The sequence below is a fragment of the Salmo trutta genome, chromosome 19 (assembly GCF_901001165.1).
Source record: "Salmo trutta chromosome 19, fSalTru1.1, whole genome shotgun sequence".
Classification (NCBI taxonomy): Eukaryota; Metazoa; Chordata; class Actinopteri; order Salmoniformes; family Salmonidae; genus Salmo; species Salmo trutta.
Window position 1 is genome coordinate 13,751,472 of NC_042975.1, and position 23,476 is coordinate 13,774,947.

General features: G+C 42.2%; 1 protein-coding gene across 1 annotated transcript in view; it reads right to left on the reverse strand.

Moving 5' to 3' along the window:
* LOC115154018 (follistatin-related protein 4) overlaps positions 1-18,746 on the reverse strand; it is a 260,009-nt gene extending 241,263 nt beyond the window's left edge. The window contains exons 1-2 of the mRNA XM_029699782.1: positions 18,468-18,746; positions 3,636-3,780 (exon numbers count right to left, since the gene is read on the reverse strand). Coding sequence (XP_029555642.1) covers positions 3,636-3,770 — 135 coding nt within the window. The 5' untranslated portion in view covers positions 3,771-3,780; positions 18,468-18,746. The remainder of the gene's footprint in view (positions 1-3,635; positions 3,781-18,467) is intronic.
* Positions 18,747-23,476: the final 4,730 nt, after the last annotated feature.

The following is a 23,476-nucleotide window of genomic DNA, read 5'->3' on the forward strand; positions in this document are numbered from 1 at the left end:
AACAACACATCTGCCATGCTGACCCTCAACACGGGAGCCCCTCAGGGGTGTGTGCTTTGTCCCCTCAACTACTCCCTGCTTATCGCACGACTGTGTGGCCACGCACAACTCCAAAACCATTATCAAGTGTGCTGATGACACAACAGTGTTAGACCTGATCACAGACGGCGATAAGACAGTCTACAGGGAGGAGGTCAGACCTGGCGGTGTGGTGTCAGAATAACAACCTCTCCCTGAACGTCATCAAGCCAAAGGAGCTAATCGTGGATTACAGGAAATGGAGGGGCGAGCCCGCCCACTCCACATTGACCATGCTGTAGTGTAGTGTGTCGAGAGCTTCATGTTCCTCGGTGTCCACATCACCAAGGACTGCACATGGTCCTGTCACACCAAAACCAAACACTGTATTGCACAGTAAGAACCTCATACCAAAGGTCAAGCATGGTGGTGGTAGTGTGATGGTTTGGAGATGCTTTGCTGCCTCTGGACCTGGACGACTTGCCTTCATAGAAGGAACCATGAATTCTGCTCTGTATCAGAGAATTCTACAGAGGTATGTCAGGCCATCCGTCTGTGAGCTGAAGCTGAAGCGCAGCTGGGTCATGCAGCAAGAGAATGATCCACAACACACACTCAAGTCGACATGAAAATGTTTAAAAAATAACAAATTAGAAGTTTTGGAATGTCCGAATCGAATTCCAAACCTAATCCCAATTGAGATGTTGTATCAGGACTTGAAAGGAGCAGTTCGTGCTTGAAAACCCACAAATGTCAGTGAGTTAAAGCAGTTTTGCATGCAAGAGTGGGCTAAAATTCCTCCACAATGATGTGAGAGACTGATCAACAACTGCAAGAAGCATTTGGTTGCATTATCGCAGCTAAAGGTGGCACAACCAGTTATTGAGTGTAAGGGGGCAATTACTTTTTCACACAGGGGTATTGAGTGTTGCATAACTTTGTTAATTAAATTAAATAAATATTGAAAAAAAAATGTAAACTCAGGTTCCCTTTATCTAATATTAGGTTTTGGATGAAGATCTGATAACATTCAGTATCGAAAATATGCAAAAACAAACAAAATCAGAAAGGAGGCAAAAACGTTTTCACTGCACTGTACATACAGTGCATTCAGAAAGTATTCAGACCCCTTTACTTTTCCACATTTTGTTACGTTACAGCCTTATTCTAAAAGTAAATCCTAATGAATCTACACACAATACCCCATAATGACAAAGTGAAAAAAGGTTTGTAGAAATATTTGCAAATGTATTACAAATAAAAAACGGAAAAATCTTATTTACATAAGTATTCAGACCCTTTGCTATGAGACTCAAAATTTAACTGAAGTGCATCCTGTTTCCATTGATCATCCTTGAGATGTTTCTACAACTTTATTAGAGTCCACCTGTGGTACATTCCATTGATTGGACATGATGTGGAAAGGCACACACCTGTCTATATAAGGTTCCAGAGTTGACAGTGCATGTCAGAGCAAAAACCAAGCCATGAGGTCGAAGGAATTGTCCGTAGAGTTCCGAGACAGGATTGTGTTGAGGCACAGATCTGAGGAAGGGTACCAAAACATTTCTGCAGCATTGAAGGTCCCCAAGAACACAGTGGCCTCCATCATTCTTAAATGGAAGAAGTTTCGAACCACCAAGACTCTTCCAAGAGCTGGCCAGGGAGGTGACCAAGAACCTGATGGTCACTCTGACAGAGCTCCAAAGTTCTTCTGTGAAGATGGGAGAACCTTCCAGAAGCAAAACCATCTCTGCTGCACTCCACCAATCAGGCCGTTATGGTAGAGTGGCCAGACGGAAGCCACTCCTCAGTAAAAGTCACATGACAGCCCACTTGGAGTTTGCCAAAATGCACCTAAAGGACTCTCAGACCATGATAAACAAGATTCTCTGGTCTGATGAAACCAAGATTGAACTCTTTGGCCTGAATGCCAAGTGTCAAGTATGGAGGAAACCTGGCACCATCCCAATGGTGAAGCATGGTGGTGGCAGTATCATGCTGTGGGGATGTTTTTCAGGGACTGAGAGACTAGTCAGGATTGAGGGAAAGATGAACGGAGCAAAGTACAGAAAGATCTGTGATAAAAACCTGCTCCAGAGCACCCATGACCTCAGACTGGGGCGAAAGTTCACCTTCCAACAGGACAATGACCCTAGCACACAGCCAAGACAATCCAGGAGTGGCTTTGGGACAAGTCTCTGAATGTCCTTAAGTGGCCCAGCCAGAGCCCGGACTTGAACCAGATCTAACATCTCTGGAGAGACCTGAAAATAGCTGTGCAGCGACGCTCCCCTTCCAACCTGACAGAGCTTGTGAGGATCTGCAGAGAAGAACGGGAGAAACTCCCCAAAAACAGGTGTGCCAAGCTTGTAGCGTCACACCCAAGAAGAATCGAGGCTGTAATCGCTGTAAACCACCCCAGAGTTGACTTTAAACTACAATGCCTATTGAGAACTTTTGAATTCCCATGTCCTGGGTTAGATAGGGATGCCTGGGAATGTCTTGTTTGCATTGAGGGTTTAAAGAGGTCAGAACAGAACCACGTCAGCGATGAGATTCCTCTGCTGGCTGCCAACTTGGCACGGTGTCACACCACGGGCCAGCCAGTCTGGGAGATTAGACTTGGGGGGTGCAGCATGCTTCATTTCACAAAGAATTGTGAGAATGTGCGTGGGAGTTGGGGGGGACAACATGCTCTTTGGGACAATGCTCTGTAGAACAATTGATTCAAGGTTTTGGGGGAGGGAGGGCTTGTAATGATTTCACCTGTGTGATTAATGTGCAAATTCACATTAGAACTTCACGTATCTCAACCAAAACACTGTTCATTACGACCAGGCAATGTCACTTCCCTTTTCAAGCTTGAATACAGACCAGCATGAAAAAGTGGGGGAGACTGCTGGGTGGAAGCTAATGGGTTTTAGGTCTGGCTCAAAGTTATATAGGAAACCCACACCATCGAAGTGATTGTCATGCAATTGTGTGTACATGCAAACTGTTTGGAACAACATTTCAAAGAGACAAATGGTAGTGTGACAAAAGAGTGTCCTTGTGGGGTAATTGATGAACACACTCTGCAGCCAACTGAACCTCCTCTCCTCGGTGGAGAGAGAGACAGGCAAGATGCATGACGACTGTGATTGCAAGGTATCTAAGCAACCCTCTGTCAAGATCACATGCAGAACCACGTAAGGAGACAAACACTCAAATGCCCATGTTGAGCAGGAAGAGTATTTCATTGTCTTCTGCATGCAACCGTATAACCTAAAATTGTGCTATGTATATTTGGATTCATTTTATGGCATTTGTTTTCAGCTATGTCATGCAAAGCATAAAATCATTTATGGGGGACTAGGGTGAAAGAGGGAGGAAGAGTAGGAAAGTCACAGATGCAAAGATAGAGTGGCTTCTAAAGACACAACAGGCAGAGAGAAGAATAACAGACACAGACAGAGAGATCTATACAGAGGAACAGGGAGACCGAGAGAGGGAAACAGAGGGAGAGTAGTTGAAAGGGAGGGGCGAGTAAGAGAGAGAGAGACAGAGAGATACAAGACACAGTGACAGAGAGAGAGGCAGGGATACACAGAGAGCGATGCATACTGTATATTTACCCTGGTCTGTGGTCCCTGGGAGGGGTTCTCTGGTCTGTTTGCTGTATCCATGCTCCTCCGCCCTTCAGTCAGCCAGCAGACAGAGACAGAGGCTCCAAGCAGGACAGGAAGTGCCCAAATACACAGCAAGCCCATCAGTGTCAGTCTGTCAGGAAAAAGAACATGACAACAACTGTCACACCGCTGCCCCTGACTGACTACTGCCCTTCACTCATATTATAGTGTAGCATAAAACAGTGCAGCAAAGTACAGTACAGCACATTCAGCACAGTACAACACAGCACAGTTCAGCACAGCAATGAACAGTATAGCACCTCACAGAACAGAAGAGTATACCACAGCACAGAACAGTACAGTATAGCATTATACAGTGCATTACAACAGTATAGTGCAGTACAACACAGTACAGAGCAGGTCCCTCTTTCATAGGCTCATAGCCATACTAATTTATCATCACCTCAACTCCTTCATCTGTATAAGATGCACTTATTTAGAGCTGAGGAGCCTTCTGCCTACTTTTTTGGTGATGTGACTCTCCAAACTGTCATATTGCCGTGAAAGAATAAACAGTGTTCCCAGCAACCATGTATAGGTCTATACTATGTAAACACACTCAGGCTGTAGAGTGTAGACAAAATTCCATGGCTGATGGATTCTGTGAGAAAAGAGGAGAGGAGAGGGGAGGGGAGTGGAGTGGAGTGGAGTGGAGTGGAGTGGAGTGGAGTGGAGAGGAGAGGAGAGGAGAGGAGAGGAAAGGAGGGGAAGGGAAGGGAAGGGAGAGGGGAGGGGAGGGGAGGGGAGTGGAGTGGAGAGGAGGGGAAGGGAAGGGAAGGGAGAGGAGAGGGGAGTGGAGTGGAGAGGAATGGAGAGGGAGAGGAGAGGAGAGGGGAGTGGAGTGGAGAGGAGGGGAAGGGAGAGGAGAGGGGAGTGGAGAGGAGGGGAGAGGAGAGGGGAGGGGAGGGGAGGGGAGGGGAGGGGAGGGGAGGGGAGTGGAGTGGAGAGGAGAGGAGGGGAGAGGAGAGGGGAGTGGAGTGGAGAGGAGGGGAAGGGAGAGGAGAGGAGAGGAGAGGAGAGGAGAGGAGAGGAGAGGAGAGGAGAGGAGAGGAGAGGAGAGGAGAGGAGAGGAGAGGAGAGGAGAGGAGAGGAGAGGAGAGGAGAGGAGAGGAAGGGAGAGGGGAGTGGAGTGGAGAGGAGGGGAAGGGAGAGGAGAGGGGAGTGGAGTGGAGAGGAGGGGAAGGGAAGGGAGAGGAGAGGAGGGGAAGGGAGAGGAGAGGGGAGTGGAGTGGAGAGGAGGGGAGGGGAAGGGAGAGGAGAGGGGAGAGGAGAGGAGAGGAGGGGAGAGGAGAGGAGAGGAGAGGAGAGGAGATGAGAGGAGAGGAGAGGAGAGGAGAGGAGAGGAGAGGAGAGGAGAGGGGAGGGGAGGGGAGTGGAGAGGAGAGGAGGGGAGAGGGGAGTGGAGTGGAGAGGAGGGGAAGGGAGAGGAGAGGAGAGGAGAGGAGAGGAGAGGAGAGGAGAGGAGAGGAGAGGAGAGGAGAGGAGAGGAGAGGAGTGGAAGGGAGAGGAGAGGGGAGTGGAGTGGAGAGGAGGGGAAGGGAGATGAGAGGGGAGTGGAAAGGAGGGGAGAGGAGAGCTTGCCCTTGTGAAATGAATCAACAAAAGAGATCTGCCAGTCAGTTTGTTAATGTGCTGCTGCAGTGACGTCAGCTCCGCCAGGGGCAGGTTAGCGTTTTGTCCTCATGAATCTTGTTATGGAGGCAGCTCTGCAGAGTGATCACTATCTAGAACAGCCACAAAGTCATAAAATCTAATGCCTAACCTTAAATTAAGACCAAAAAGCCAGGTCAATTTTTCTATTCATAAAGAGAACAAACTTTAGGGAAAAGTGATTATTCAAGCAGCATACTAATCAGCTGGCACATTCAGATTTGTCTAGAATGCTTGCTTCTTTTTGTTCCACCTAAAGCCTAAATTAATTTAAAGTTCCTCAAACTGTTAAAAGGACATACAAGTTAAATGTATATTCGACAGAACAACAATTCAAAAAGCATTTGTATGCTTGACCTTGGGTAGAGTACAAACAACACTCAAAATACTTGACACCTTCTGTTTAATACTCTACTACACATTAGTTATTTGTTGTCAGAACCATTGCATGGCTGTAAACCTAACACAGGCATTGCCATTTTGTTGTATTCAGAGTGTACCTCCAGTACACCTAGCCTACCTCTACCTCTGCTGCTGCCTGCTGTGTCTTGATGTGTCCTGGTGAATATATCTCATGACAGCAGTACAGGCATGCAACCCCAGAGGCCTTCCTGTGCCAACTGATCCTGTCCACAGGCGGCAGATCATCTGCTTCATTCATACGCTCCTGTCATCGGCACTTCCTTTTTTTGCCTGCGGCCGGCCGCCTTGCTAACTCGCGTGCAGCTCCAATGGTAAGGGGCACCAGCCAAGCAACAATACAAATGCAAGTCATCAGCCGGTCCTAGGCACTGCCACAGCACGCTGTTGTAATTATAAATGGCACAAGCCTGTAGCGACAGTAAGTCTCCTTTCAGCACCTTTCCACCCTGCAAGGCACTGCAGAGGAGGGGAGGGGGGAAGTCCAAAAAGAAAAATAACATCTGTGACAGTAGTGGTGTGTGTTTGCTGCCCCAAACCAATGCAACCGAGAAGGGCTTTCTTTGTAATAAAACTCCAGGCCTACTAGTGGAGAAATATCGTCAGTCTGCAGCTGCAGCAGGTTCGGAAAGCACCTTTACTGACGGATGTCTTCATAGCACAGAACAAGGCTACCAAGGGAATTGCCTCCCTGTATTGTTTTTACAATGCTTGGATGGCTTGCCCATTTTCTTCGTGTCCCTGGTGGGTCACCACAGCAGATAGAGGGAGAAACATGGGGAATCAAACTGCCCATCAACAGGAGGAACGGGGGAATCTCATATTTTACCCGTTATCGTGCGGGTGTCAGGGTTAAAAGGATACATTTTTTCTAGGAATTGTACAGTGCTTTCAGAAAGTATTCATACTACTTGACTTATTCCACATTTTGTTGTGTTACAGCCTGAATTCAAAATGGATTCAACTTATATTTTTTTCACCCATGTACACACAATACTCCATATTGACAGAGTGAAAACATGTTTTTTGAAATGTTTACAAATGTATTGAAAATTAAATGCATAAATATCTCATTTACATAAGTATTCACAGCCCTGAGTCAATACTTTGTAGAAGCACCTTCGGCAGCGATTACAGATGTGAGTCTCTCTGGGGAAGTGTCTAAGAGCTTTCCACACCTGGATTGTGCAACACATGACTATTATTATTTTCAAAATTCTTCAAGCAGATTTAAGTCCAAACTGGACCTTGGCCACTCAGGAACATTTACTGTCTTCTTGGTAAGCAACTCCAGTGTAGATTTGGCCTTGTGTTTTAGGTTATTGTCCTGCTGAAAGGTGAATTTGTCTCCCAGTGTCTGGTGAAAAGCAGACTGAGCAAGGTTTTCCTCTAGGATTTTGCCTGTGTTTAGCTCCATTCCATTTTTATCCGGAAAAACTCCCCAGTCCTTAACAATTACAAGCATACTCATAACATGATACAGCCACCACTATGCTTGAAAATATGGAGAGTGGTACTCAGTAATGTGTTGGATTGGATTTGCACCAAATATAACACTTTGTATTCAGGAAAAAAGTTCATTGCTTTGCCATATTTTTTGCAGAATTAAGTTAGTGCCTTGTTGCAAACAGGATGCATGTTTTGGAATATTATTATTCTGTACAAGCTTCCTTCTTTTCACTCTGTCAATTAGGTTAGAATTGTGGAGTAACTACAATGTTGTTGATAATCCATCCACCTGACAGGTGTGGCATATCAAGAAGCTGATTAAACAGCATGATCATTACACAGGTGCACCTTGTGTGGAGGACAATAAAAGGGCACTCTAAAATGTGCAATTTTGTTACACAACACAATGCCACAGATGTCTCACGTTTTGAGGGACCTTTTTTGAAAGCGCCTGTATATGACCAAGCAACGTGACAAATCTACACCATTTTGAAGTGCATCTGTAGTGGATTTTACAGCCCAGTAGCAAGCTATCTGCTTTAGTTTTTAAGATGATCGAGCTCTGTCAAGGAAAAAGCAATTTTTTACATATTGTGTATATTTATTTATTCTGAACACATTTACGTTTGTTGGGAATGTCAATTATTGCATATTTTTTCAAAATACTTTTTTCAAAATACTTACCTTTATGTTCGCTTGCTGGACAGGTAAACGCCCCTGAGCACTAAACTGTAAACCAATCAAAACTTGTGTACTGCTGATCAGGTCTGCCAATCACGTTATCCATATCTAAGGTGACAGAGTGCTAGATATCCGTCCGACGACTGCTATCATGTAAAGTATTTTTTGAAATGTGTAATCTAATTATTTAATCATAGACGTGATACCATCAATGCAAGCTGTAAAATGACTCCCAGTTTAGATTACAACAACCAGCTAGCTTGCTAGTTAGCTAGCTAGTTACAACAAGTAGATGTGTTGCTAGCTAGCAGGAGCAGATCGTCGGTACACGGAGCGTTTTTAGCTATCAGTTTATTCCAAGTAATAATTCAAGACTAGAAAAATCTATAGGACAAGTAATACAAAGCTAATACAGTCATCAAGGCAGGAACCAGTAATTGCATTCATACTGACAAATAAGAAACGCCACATTTCCTGTCAATAGTTGGGGTAGGATGATTGCAGAGCACCCTGCCTCAGACTGTCAGGATGTTCTAGCTCACAAACTTCATGCCTTTGCTGTAATTATTTATTTGATTAATTATTGTCTCTCACTTTTGTCTCACATTCAGCTCTCCTGTCCTGCTCCCAGAGATCAACCAAGTGCTATTCACCAAGCATGGGCTGATTCAGTCACCTGTGAGGAGAACCTTCCTACAGCAGTTTGAACTAGCCCTGCCATCACTGTTTAGACATTGAGACCAAATACACATTTGCCTGTTCTCTTCTTTGTGGATTTTACACAGTCTAGAGCATTTTAGAGTTGAAGAACACCAACTACAGATACATGTGGTTGTTTGAGCATCTTGAAGACTAAATTCAATGTAGAATAAATTTAACAGGTGATGAACAGATTATTTTACTATTGTAACATGCAGTGGGGAAAATTATATTGCCCCTGTCAGGAGCCCAGGCTTTTGCCATAGATGGTAGAGTTCTCATCTTGGACCACACAAGCTTAAGATTGCATTCTGCTAAGGCACTTGTCTCTCCCTACATTGGTCAGCTACATTGGTGACCAGGGTGGGATCCTTTCAATACGACTATGGGGCCGGGGTACACACACTTCTAGAAGAGGAGGAATACCGAAGCATGTGTTATGACAGTTTTACAGTCTCCATCAGAGGCCCAGGCTTTTGGCATAGACGGTAAAGCTCTCATTTCTGGACTGCAGCATTGTAAGATTGTGCCCTCCACTGCACTTGATATACAAATTTGCCTGAGCAGACAGTGTTAAAATATACTTTTTATGAGAAAATGTGCAAGAATTGAAGGTGCCCAAATGTTTTATAATCATCATAAGAATGTTTTACTGTCATATACAAAAAAAATCTGATCGTCCTCGACGGGGATCGATCAACATCACGTTTTTCAGCTTCAGCCCACCACCTATGTGTAGCAAAGCACTGCCACAAAGCGTTATATTTTACAAGGAATGCTGCAGAAGAAGCGAACTCCTTTGTACGCAACTCTTTTGTCCGTGCGCTCGCAAAGACACAAGGCTGGTTGGTGTACCCCAGCTGGCTAGTGGGCCTGCACACACAGCTGGCTGTTTAAACCTGTTTGAAAACAGCCTATACTATATTTTTCTCTATAAAAGATTATCTGAGCTTCATGCGATTGAACAAGTCACAGGAAGCATGCGCTCGTTTCATTGCCTTCCATGTAGACAGAATAAAACAGGGTTGGGTGGATTACTTGAAACATTTACTAGCCTAATGTAAGTCTACTAATTCATGTATGAATTCTCTCTTCAAAGGGGGGGACACTCTTGAACCAAACTGCTACAGACCTATATCTATCGCACCCTGCCTTTCTAAGGTATTCGAAAGCCAAGTCAACAAACAGATTACCGACCATTTCAAATCCCACTGCACCTTCTCCGCAATGCAATCTGGTTTCAGAGCTGGTCATGGGTGCACCTCAGCCACGTTCAAGGTCCTAAACGATATTTTAACTGCCATCGATAAGAAGCAATACTGTGCAGCCATATTCATTGATCTGGCCAAGGCTTTCGACTCTGTCAATCACCACATCCTCATCAGCAGACTCAATAGCCTTGGTTTCTCAAATGATTGCCTCGCCTGGTTCACCAACTACTTCTCTGATAGAGTTCAGTGTGTCAAATCGGAGGGCCTGTTGTCCGGACCTCTGGCCGTCTCTATGGGGGTGCCACAGGGTTCAATTCTTGGGCCGAGTCTCTTCTCTGTATACATCAATGATGTCACTCTTGCTGCTGGTGAGTCTTTGATCCACCTCTACGCAGACGACACCATTCTGTATACTTCTGGCCCTTCTTTGGACACTGTGTTAACAACCCTCCAGACGAGCTTCAATGCCATACAACTCTCCTTCCGTGGCCTCCAACTGCTCCTAAATACAAGTAAAACTAAATGCATGCTCTTCAACCGATCGCTGCCTGCACCTGCCCGCCCGTCCAGCATCACTACTCTGGACGGTTCTGACTTAGAATATGTAGACAACTACAAATACCTAGGTGTCTGGTTAGACTGTAAACTCTCTTTCCAGACTGACATCAAACATCTCCAATCCAAAATTAAATCTAGAATTGGCTTCCTATTTCGCAACAAAGCATCCTTCACTCATGCTGCCAAACATACCCTTGTAAAACTGACCATCCTACCGATCCTCGACTTCGGCGATGTCATTTACAAAATAGCCTCCAATACCCTACTCAATAAATTGGATGCAGACTATCACAGTGCCATCCGTTTTGTCACCAAAGCCCCATATACTACCCACCACTGCGACCTGTACTCTCTCGCTGGCTGGCCCTCGCTTCATACCCGTCGCCATACCCACTCGCTCCAGGTCATCTACAAGACCCTGCATCTACAAGTCCCCCCTTATCTCAGCTCGCTGGTCACCATAGCAGCACCCACCTGTAGCACACGCTCCAGCAGGTATATCTCTCTGGTCACCCCCAAAGCCAATTCCTCCTTCGGCCGCCTCTCCTTCCAGTTCTCTGCTGCCAATGACTGGATCGAACTACAAAAATCTCTGAAACTGGAAACACTTATCTCCCTCACTAGCTATAAGCACCAGCTGTCAAAGCAGCTCACAGATTACTGCACCTGTACGTAGCCCATCTATAATTTAGCCCAAACAACTACCTCTTCCCCTACTGTATTTATTTATTTATTTTGCTCCTTTGCACCCCATTATTTCTATTTCTACTTGCACTTTCTTCCACTGCAAATCTACCAAATCTACCATTCCAGTGTTTTACTTGCTATATTGTATTTACTTTTCCACCATGGCCTTTTTTTGCCTTTACCTCCTTTATCTCACCTCATTTGCTCACATTGTATATAGACTTATTTTTCTACTGTATTATTGACTGTATGTTTGTTTTACTCCATGTATAACTCTGTGTTGTATGTGTCGAACTGCTTTGCTTTATCTTGGCCAGGTCACAATTGTAAATGAGAACTTGTTCTCAACTTGCCTACCTGGTTAAATAAAGGTGAAATAAATTAATAAAAAATATGAAATGTGTGTGCAGTACTATGTTTTATAAATTAATTTGTTTTAAGCATCAATTTATCGAAACATGTTTTCTTTCTCTAACTGCGAGCAGCACCTGTCAAACTCTGTAATAACTCGGAAAACACAGGGACGTCATTGCGCACAAGATTTGAAGGCTTTTATCAGAGGACCCTGGAGTTTGCCAAAAATCTAGACTAGAATTGTCAATCTCCCGCCATATAAAATGACTGACAAGGCAGCACTGATGTGAGTGAATATATGTTGATCGAAATAATGAGAAAGTCGATACATGTGACTTGATGGTAAGAGCCCACTAATAGATAGACATGCAGTCCCTTTAAAATCATAGGCTATGTTTCCATTTATATACAATGAGTATTTCTTACCAGTATTGGCCTTTTACCAGATCCGAATATTTTCGCATGAACTGTATAACTGATCAAATTTCTGTAGGCTATATAGATAATATTCTGCTCATGTGAAGAAATGTATTGTAGGCCCAAAACACAGCAGTACATGATTTAATGAAAAGCATCAAAACACTGTTTGACATTCTGTAGCCCTTTACACTCGTAAAACGTATACAGGTTGAAAATGGCAGATTTTAAATTGCTTCTAAATTGGAACGTTGTGGCTGTACAGTAATATGCTATACATGACATCAGAGCTCAGGCTCTGTGCTTCACAGCGCTGTATGGGGTTTGACTGACAGCCATTCTGAACTTTAGCACAGCACACGACAAGAAGTTTCCCCCAGTTGAAACCGGGATTCATCTGTGAAGAGCACACATCTCCAGCTTGCCAGTGGCCATCGAAGGTGAGCATTTGCCCACTGAAGTCGCTTACGACGCTGAACTGGAGTCAGGTCAAGACCCTGGTGAGTTTCCCTGAGACGGTTTCTGACAGTTTGTGCAGAAATTCTTCAGTTGTGCAAAACCAGAAAACCCTCAAAACTTGAGACGTCTGCGGCCTTGTGTTGTGTCACAAAACAGCACATTTTGGAGTGGCCTTTTATTGTCCCCAGCACAAGGTGCATCTGTGTAATGACCATGCTGTTTAATCAGCTTCGCATTTGGCACACCTGTCAGGTGGATGGATTATCTTGGCAAAGGTGAAATTCTCAATAACAGGGAGTAAACAAATTTGTGCACAAAATTTGAGAGAAATAAGCTTTTTTTTTGCATATGGAACATTTCTGGGATCTTTTATTTCAGCTCATGAAACATGTGACCAACACTTTACATGTTGCGTTTATATTTTTGTTCGGCGCTTTGTTGTCATAGAAGCAAGACAAACACCCGTGAGTCCAAATGTGCACTTCACATTTCCATATCATAAAACTCATGTCATATACAGTGTCAACGTTTATGATCACTATGTTTGATGTACAGTTACAAGACGACATGGCGTTATACCCTGGGTTGTCCTGAACAGAATGAGCCTACTGTACAGTGCGTTTGTTGTATTGTGAAGAAAATTTGCTGCGAACCACGCATCTGAATGCACTCATAACATTATATGCACACCAAAATTACGATCTGCTTCTCTGAATTGCCTTTTGAAAGCTTAACACTATAAAACCGTATTTTTAATAATTTAGCTAGCCATGTTGGCAATAAAACAAGCTTTCAAATTACACATTTAAAGGCGGGGATGCAGGGCTCGGCTGGGTTCCAAACAAAACAATTACAAGTGTGGTTGCTCTAGTCCCTAAACAGTATAGCTTGGAGAGCTCAAAAAGCACCTAAATAACCACGTTTCCAACCCCAGGTTTTATACGCATAGTCATACCGTGTAAAACAATCACCACAGCTGTGATGGAAACAGAAAGCTGCGGTACAATTTTATAATTGCGAACAGATAATGTGTTAGTTCGACATTGTGGGATCTTTTTGTGTCTGTAAAATTAATTATGCGAGAAATGGCGGTGGAAAGTTAACTTGGAATCACGCGATGATATGGTGTGTGGTCCTCTCACTGCTACTCCGGAAAGCATGCAGTTTATTAGGCTACAGATGAAATAAATGATGACGACCACATGGGGGTGAAAGTGCACGGTGATCTTAATGCTCCTTTCCAATAAGTATCGACGGTCTTATTCTGGTGACATGTTGATCGAATATTGACAGACATTTGACAAATTAAAATATTCTCGCTCTTATCCACAATAATCTCATCATGTAGGATACCGGTAGAGTTGAACATGCGATGGAAACTGATTTATTCGCTACACGAAAATGTAAACGAAAAAGTACATTTTGAGTGCACTACGTCATCATGCAGTGATTTTTTTATCGACAACAACTCCATTTGATGAAAACATACCACTGGTGGGAAAATGCGCGTATTTTATTTATGCGGATTCTAGACTTTTCGCATGAAAATCTGTCGCCAATTGGATGTAAACCTAACTACAGTCGAATACCCTTCTTTGAGTCATAGGTACATTGGAAATACTTAAACTGTGTACACTTTGGAGAGGTGTGTGGACACTTGGAGACACCAGTTAGTCCTCTCACTCAAACCCTTTCAAAACATGTTGTCTTATGTTGCACCGACCACACATAGCGATGGACCCGTAGCGATGGACCCGTAGCGATGGACCCTAGCTGGCGCGCTTTGCTTCTTGTTTTTGACGCCATAAACCAGCTCCGCCTTGATTTTGCCGCACGCGGCCCTATTTCCATTGAAGTCAATGAGATCTTTGCTTGTGTAAGCGCCTTAACGCCAGCACTCTGAAACAGAGACAAGAATGGCAGTAAACCGGCAGTAACCAGATGGCCCATATCTTTCCTATAATGCCCCAGACACTAAAGCAATGTATTGAACTTAAAGGGGTTCTGTCCGAATACCCTTACTTGCGTTCTACATAGTAGCCATTCAGGGCGTGTGAAAAAATGTAGTATGCTTTAAATGCCAGGATGTCGTACTCATTTCGGTTTTTAATCTAATAGAATTTGCTGCAAACTATTGAGGAAGATAATCATCTTTCGAGACCCAGGTGTATTTGACGTTTATTGGGATGAACTAAGCGATATCCGCTAGATGGGCAATCTGCAAAATCAAAACTGTCTATATCGTAAAAATATACATAAACAAAATGAGTTTAGGGATTAGGGTTAGCAGTGTGATTATGTTTAGGGTTAAGATTTGGTTTAAAATCGGATGTTATGACTTTGTGGCTGTGCCAGGTAGTGCAGAGCTGCCTCCAGAACAAGATTCCTGACGAAAAACACAAATCTGCGTATGACAACAGTTGATAATCAATTGAGGGGACTAGCTGTACCAAAATTAACAATTGGAGGGAATCAACGCAATTGCGCATTAAATTACCCATTCTGAGTAGGATGAGTTTATGCTGAAATTTGTTGCTTACTGCCTTCGTGTTTACTAAACAGTAGGCAAGCAAGATTGTGGACACTGCCCATGACTGCATGCTGACAGGCCTGTACCAGCAAGGCCTATACCAGCAGCTCTGATGGGTGTATTGTTTAATGTTATTCCTCAATATGCTGAGTATGAAATAATGTTTACACAACACAAAATCTAATTTGGTCATCATCATAGTTTAGAATTCTTTGAAACAAAAATATATTAGCAAATTCTCTAACTCAATTTTCACATCTAACAGCACACAGATAACCACTAACGACACACTTGCTGTCCAACATCATTTGAGAGTCAAGCACTTCTAATAGGAAGTAGGATTCTCAGTAGCTAGCAACTAGCCTTTCTGGGAGACCTTACAATTTATTATTGTCTGACACTTTCTCTTGTCCCCGCTCTATCTCTATAGAACAGAGACTCAGAGCTCTAGGGCCCAGAAAATAATAAGACAGAACCTACTCACTTCCATAGAAGACACCTGCCTACTTCGCTGGAGAGAGGGCCTCTGCTCTCTTGGCTGACATTGCCTTTCCTTTGACAAGATTCTGTGACCAGGTCTGTAGCCTAAGGGTGTTAAAGCTCGCATACAGCTTGTCAGTTAGTGAGAGATACACACCGGGACCTGTTAAAGCCAGAGAAGTAGAAAAACCCCACAGGATATTACACGACTTCAAGACGAAAGGAGTACAGCAATAACGTACTACCGGGTGGTCTTGTCTTGCAGATCAAGTAGTTGCACTTGCTGATATTCTGATATGCCAGTGAAATTCAAGTGAAACTGGCATAGGAGAAGTGCAGCTCTCTCTCTCTCTCTCTATTACATGTGAATTGAATCGACCAATCACAATCCTCCTACACTGCTCTCATCTGATTCTGTGATTCAGACAGCAAGCCAGCCACACAGCACTATTTGTTCCAACAGTATTGGCCATGCACTGAGCTCAAACCGCTGGCTCTAAATGTAATGCAGTAGAAAAGGTCATTCCAAAAGTTCCACAAAAGTGATCAGAATGTCAAGTGAACAACCAGCAAGCCATTCACCGTACATTGGATCCAGTGCGCTTAGGGAAATGCAATAAACGAGAAGAACATCTAATATTGGTCTCTTATGTTTCAGTCTTACTTATTATAGCCATGAAGTAATAATGTTGAAGTCTCATTATGTTGAAGCTTTCAATATATTCTCAATACAATGTCGTACAGTAGCTAAGCCATTCAGTTTTTATTAAATCTGTTGTTAATGTCATTTCATAAGTTAAGTAAACAAGTCGTCTTGTCTGGTCGACTCAGTAAGACATGTTTGATCTGCTAGTGCACACCGTGGGCAGTGAGTCACTCATCATTTCTATCATGTTTCTATATTGGTGCGTGAGTCAATAGATTAGTCATGTGAATGTATTATATAAACACATTTATTGCACATTAGCAAGGATCAAAGTGATTTGAATTATATTGCATGCAAATATGTATGTTTCTGTTGTAGACTTAAAAGCACTATAGCCCAAAAAATAAAGATCTATATTATTTCTGCATTATTTTTTGTTTTCAACTGAGAGATATAGTAGCATTGCCCTAACTACATTGGATAACGATATTGGTTGCATATTGATATGATTAGAATGATTTCAATAACAATCAGGTTAAGTAAATCAGTTTCCACTCCAGAAGAATAGCAAATGCAAATAGAAAAATAAATGCTGCTACATTTGCATTCAAAGGTACTCTCACTAATATGTCCCATCTGTCAAACTAAGTGCTCTAGCAACAACAATGGTATTACAGGAGCAGTGAACAGAAACAGTGACTGGCAAAACAAATCACAAAAAATAAGCAAATCTTGAAATGTAACACCCACTCTTCATTTCAGCTTCACATCATGCTACCAACCATGATCAATAACAGAGCAGCATCACACTATTACTAGTTCTAGTTCTAATCAAAGGCCTCCATTCCCTCTGTAGAACTGTACCACAAATATAATGGCACATGTATTCCCCACTGCAGTAAGAGAACACCTTTTAGGGAATCAGAGAATTAAATCCGGGGATAATAAAGAGTCAGAAGAAATCAGAGAGCCTATCGGAGGAAAATAAAGAATACTATAATGTATCTCTATGAAGAGAATGCCTGGAAAGGAGCTTAACTTCCACTCTAACCATTCGTGTTGGAGGAGAGGAATATGAGTGTGTATGAGTCATTATATCCTATTTTCCATGGAACTGTAACGGTAGTAATCTATGGGACACGGACCGATAATGTCAGTTAATAAGTTATTGACACGAATAGATTTTCAGCCGCAACAAACAGTCAGTAAGTCAGTCACTTCGTGATGCAGTTTAAGTTGTGCTATAGGCTACGAACACTGGGAATATAGATAGGGGTAAAGAAAATACAGCAGCCTAGGCTAAGCCATAGCGAGCATCTCCTTGCACATTTCCCGAGACACCGTGCAGAAATGACAGGTTACAAGATTACAGGTCGTCATTCAATCGTATAGGGCTCTAAATTAGTTGTAGGTAGTTGCAGGCAGTCACGTCGTGTTCTGAATGCTGAACTTATTTTTGAAATGAAAGGAGATCCACCCACGGTGTATGCGGTGACTGAAAGAACCCCGTAGGAGTGACCGGACTTATTTCAGCACCATGGACAGCTCCATTGTTACCGCTATACAGTGCGCAAAATACATTCCTACACACCATAGCCATACACGCTGCTATACACTGTTTTCTCACAAATTTCCAACTTCTCAGCTACAAGCTATATCCTACAGGCTGACTGTAAAATTATAGTGGTTTTGGAGAGTGTACAGAATGTATGGCCACAGGGATTTGACGCTGCCTCGGTGCGCAAGACCCGTGCGTTTCTCCTGTTCAGGAATTTCACCATGCACGTTTCATGAGGCACCTCCAATTGAACACAAATGCATTAGGGCTGCCGATTGTTTCAGGAGTCCGTCGTGCACTGCCAATGAGTCACACTACGGACCTAGGATGCAGAAATGTGGCTGCGAGTCCCATAGATATTATTTTAGTACAATGCTGACCACATCCAGGGCATCCAAACAGAATTCAGTGACAGAGAAAAAAGGGGCCAGTATAACCTTTCCCGGCCGGAACATGTTTCTGTGAAACTGTGGCAAGATAAATAAAATATGTCTTGATAGCCTAAGTTAAAACATAAACCGTTAAGAAAGCCGCAGGAGTAGAAGTCTATCTGACAGACTATAAGAATATTGGTAACGTATGCTAGTCAACCTAAAACGAACGTGTTATTAACTATAAAAGCTGCTGTGTCCGAGGAGAATAGTCTAACCCGACATTTATAAAGGTATTGTATTATAGTACCATTATTGTCATTGACATCCCACCCATGTGTTGAGAATTACATTTAAATGGGTTAAACCTATTTCTGTGACAGGGAATGTTGGAGTAGCCTATACTGCATAATTAATACACATTTTCTCAATTATTCAGAAAACGGATAAAAAAATCCTGTCGCATTTGTCTTCTTCATTCATTAGTTGTCTTATCCAATCACACGCAGATATTACAAAACGCCCAGATAACATGCAACATATAATATTTCTAAATGATCAAACAAGTATTGTCAATTTCTCCCATTCAAACACAATTGCCTTCTTACCTGTCGTATTCCACTAGCGAGGAAAAATAAATATGCCACGACAGATGTACGATTCAGTGTATGGTGCGCAACGACTTTCTTAGTTCCAGCCTCAGCCCGGTTGCAGATTAGTCTCGTGTGTGACGGGCTTTATTGAATTAGGCTCGCGAATAAGCATGCGTTGGATGTTCCCACTTCTAGCAGCGGTGCTCCATTCTCCAGCTCTGAGTGCCTCTCACTACCGGCTTGCCCTATTTCAACGGCTTTAGTCTACACTTCTTTTGACGTCACCCGCTGCATACAAATATCTGCAGATTCCGCGCCACGAGCGACACCTGTGTCCACGTTTACGTGGCATGTTTGACCTGTGAACCCCAACTGGGCAGGTAGCCACGGAAACTGAAAAACTGTTATATAATAAGCGTTAAGGGGCTTGCTCTTACATTATTATGCCAAGTCTTACAATGCATTATAATGCCAACATAAGGAAGGCCTATTCCACCTCTGTGTTAAAGTTACCAATGTGTTCACTTAGTTAATATCATCATTCTACTTACATGAACTTGTTTTTATTTGTTAAGCTTGGCAAGCAGTACTGTCATTACATTGGTAGACATGCACTGTCATTGAAATGACAGGCTTTTTTTCTCTACCCTGTTATAGCAGTGCCAAATCTGTCAGTACAGACCCTTATTCAATTACTGCATCAATGGCTAATCAACATCATGCTATTACTTTTCAAAAGCAATTAGATGCCAGGGACAGATGCTTTGCCATATCAGAACACATTTCAGAGATGATACATTGTAGTCCAGACAATCTGTCAGGATACAATTAATTATGAAAATGTATTTTACAGCAGACTACCTAATGTCCATCAGTAATGTCAGGTGTTTCCATGGTTAAATGGTTAAGCCCCTCTTAACATCATGGAGTTGGTGGCACCTATCTGCTAAACCAGGGTCACATTTCTCTATCCTCCTAATGGTTAAGGATCAATTCCATGGTAATGGATTATGCTGAGAGTCTCTCTCTCTCTCTCACCCACCCATGTCTGTGTCTCTCTCCTTACGTTGGCCTTCTCTCCTTATCCAGCATGCCACCTTCTATGGAATCAAAAGGCTTGCACTGCTAATAAAATTATTTATTTTCTTGATAAATATTTCAGAGCTGTATGCAATTTTGATGGAGGCCCCATTATGGTATCTTGTAAGGATTGATAATACCACTATGTGTTGTGTCTCTCCCTGCTTAAACACAATTGTTAATTGAGGGAAGTCATCAAGTGAGATGGAAAGTGAGGGGATGTAGAGTTCAACAAGAGATGGGTCAGTGGAGGAGGTTAGCCTGAGATGGAAGTAGTCTTAGTTTGCCCCTTACCATAGATCTAGTATTAGATCACCCAATCCCATAGCTTGACTTTAGGGCAATTCCATAGTAACGGAATTAAGGTGAGACTCAGATTTATTGATTTCAAAGTTTATCAAACCATATAATTCTATGTATACCAGACAAAAACTATTGATTTCAGAGTTTAACAAACCGTAGAACTCTATGTACAAGGACTAATTTTAACAATTTCCACGGAAAATTTCACAAAAACACATTTACAGGGAGAACTGTGCAGACTCAACATTTGGTAACAGAATACAACTGATCAGTTTTTCCAGTAAATGTTTATTTTATTTTATTTACTGTATAAATAGCTCAAAGTAGTCATTGTGCATTGAGTTGTATGGTTTGTTAAACTTTTAAATCAATGTTTCTTGTTTGGTATCTGAGTCTCACTTTAATTGTGTTACTGTGGAATTGCCGTAAGGTCAAGATATAGGGTTGGCTGTTCTGATACTAGATCTATGGTAAGGGGCAAACTTAGGCTACTTCCATCTCAGGCTAACCTCCTCCACTGACCCATCTCTTTTTAAAATCTCCATCCACTCACTTCCTCTTTCCTTCTCACTTTCCCTCAATTAACCATTATTTTTAAGCAGGAAGAGACACAACGCATGATGCTATTACCGATCCTTACAAGATACCAGAATGGGGACAGCTCTGAAATATTTATGCTCATTGTAACATTTATCATGAAAATAAATAATTTTATTAACAGTGCAAGCCATAGACTGCTGCATGCTGGATAAGGAGAGAAGGCCACCGTAAGGAGAGAGACACAGAGAGGGAGAGAGAGACAACAGAGGGAGAAACAAAGAGAGAGAGAGAGAGAGAGAGAGATACAAAGGAGGGAGAGAGAGAGAGAGAGAGATGCAAAGGAGGGAGGGAGAGAGAGAGACCGAAAGAGGGAGAGAGACACAGAGAGGGAGAGACAAGAGAGGGTGGACCAGAGAGACACACAGAGAGAGAGAGAGATAAGACAGGGAGAGCAAGATACAAAGGAGGGAGAGAGAGACAGAAAGGAGACAAAGTGAGACAAGGAATGGTGAGAGGGAGAGAGAGATCGAGGGCAAGAAAGAGAAAAAGAGATGGGGAGAAAGAGAAAAATGAGAAGGAGGGAGAGGGAGGGAGGGAGAAAGAGAGAGAGACAAAGGGAAAGTGTATTGCATTTCCAAAATAGATAATCAGGGAAGATAGTTGAACCAGTACACAGTTATATCTGATAGGAGGGGAGTTAGCGCCCCTAGCTTGGGATTTTCATTTTGATTTACAGACATTATCTCATAGTGCTTACAGCCTCCCGTTGCCTGAAACAACTCAAGTAAATAAACACAGATACCAAGGTAATACCGTACAAAATGATTGTTTCAGATGTACAACGTCCATGATGATAGAATAAATGTTTTTCCTAGTAGGTGAATAAACAGCATCAATGCCTAGATGACCAGATTCATACAGTATCTAGGAAGTTACAACATTTACATATTTTGATGAGCACTTTTTGGCAGTGGAATTTAATCACATCATTCCTTCACTGACACTGCATAATTTGCTGATTCATTGATTATGAATCATTTGTAACTCTTGGTACTGTGGGTAAAAGGGGGTGTCATACTCAGACAACTGGAGTAGAGATGCTATAGCGTAGATCATCGAATGATGCATCAGAATTTGAGGCGTGACACTCTCCATTATAAAAATATATTGTTTATTATAAATCCAGAGTTAAGAACACTGTGTGATATTTTGGTCAAAGACCTTCATTAGACACCTTGGTAGGTAATCACAACCTGCATTGTCTCATAATAAAAAAGCTGTAACATGCTATCCAATGTAACAACCTAACCAATGTAACAACCTGTCCAATGTAACAACCAAACCAATGTAACAACCTAACCAATGTAACAACCTAACCAATGTAACAACTTAACCAATGTAACAACCTGTCCAATGTAACAACTTAACCAATGTAACAACCTGTCCAATGTAACAACCTAACCAATGTAACAACCTGTCCAATGTAACAACCTAACCAATGTAACAACCTAACCAATGTAACAACCTGTCCAATGTAACAACCTAACCAATGTAACAACCTAACCAATGAAACAACCTGTCCAATGTAACAACCTAACCAATGTAACAACCTAACCAATGTAACAACCTAACCAATGTAACAACCTGTCCAATGTAACAACCTAACCAATGTAACAACCTGTCCAATGTAACAACTTAACCAATGTAACAACCTATCCAATGTAACAACCTGTCCAATGTAACAACCTAACCAATGTAACAACCTAACCAATGTAACAACTTAACCAATGTAACAACCTGTCCAATGTAACAACCTGTCCAATGTAACAACCTGTCCAATGTAACAACCTAACCAATGTAACAACCTAACCAATGTAACAACTTACCAATGTAACAACTTAACCAATGTAACAACCTGTCCAATGTAACAACCTAACCAATGTAACAACCTGTCCAATGTAACAACTTAACCAATGTAACAACTTAACCAATGTAACAACTTAACCAATGTAACAACTTAGCCAATGTATCAACTTAACCAATGTAACAACCTAAACAATGTAACAACTTAACCAATGTAACAACTTAACCAATGTAACAACTTAACCAATGTAAAAACCTATCCAATGTAACAACCTAACCAATGTAACAACTTAACCAATGTAACAACTTAACCAATGTAACAACCTAACCAATGTAACAACTTAACCAATGTAACAACCTAACCAATGTAACAACTTAACCAATGTAACAACCTGTCCAATGTAACAACTTAACCAATGTAACAACCTGTCCAATGTAACAACCTGTCCAATGTAACAACCTAACCAATGTAACAACCTGACCAATGTAACAACCTGTCCAATGTAACAACTTAACCAATGTAACAACCTGTCCAATGTAACAACTTAACCATGTAACAACCTGTCCAATGTAACAACTTAACCAATGTAACAACTTAACCAATGTAACAACTTAACCAATGTAACAACTTAACCAATGTAACAACCTAACCAATGTAACAACCTGACCAATGTAACAACCTGTCCAATGTAACAACTTAACCAATGTAACAACTTAACCAATGTAACAACCTGTCCAATGTAACAACTTAACCAATGTAACAACTTAACCAATGTAACAACCTGTCCAATGTAACAACCTGTCCAATGTAACAACCTAACCAATGTTACAACGTAACCAATGTAACAACCTGTCCAATGTAACAACCTGTCCAATGTAACAACCTAACCAATGTAACAACCTGACCAATGTAACAACCTGTCCAATGTAACAACTTAACCAATGTAACAACCTGTCCAATGTAACAACTTAACCAATGTAACAACCTGTCCAATGTAACAACCTGTCCAATGTAACAACCTGTCCAATGTAACAACGTAACCAATGTAACAACGTAACCAATGTAACAACCTGACCAATGTAACAACCTGTCCAATGTAACAACCTGTCCAATGTAACAACCTAACCAATGTAACAACCTAACCAATGTAACAACCTGTCCAATGTAACAACCTAACCAATATAACAACCTGTCCAATGTAACAACTTAACCAATGTAACAACCTGTCCAATGTAAC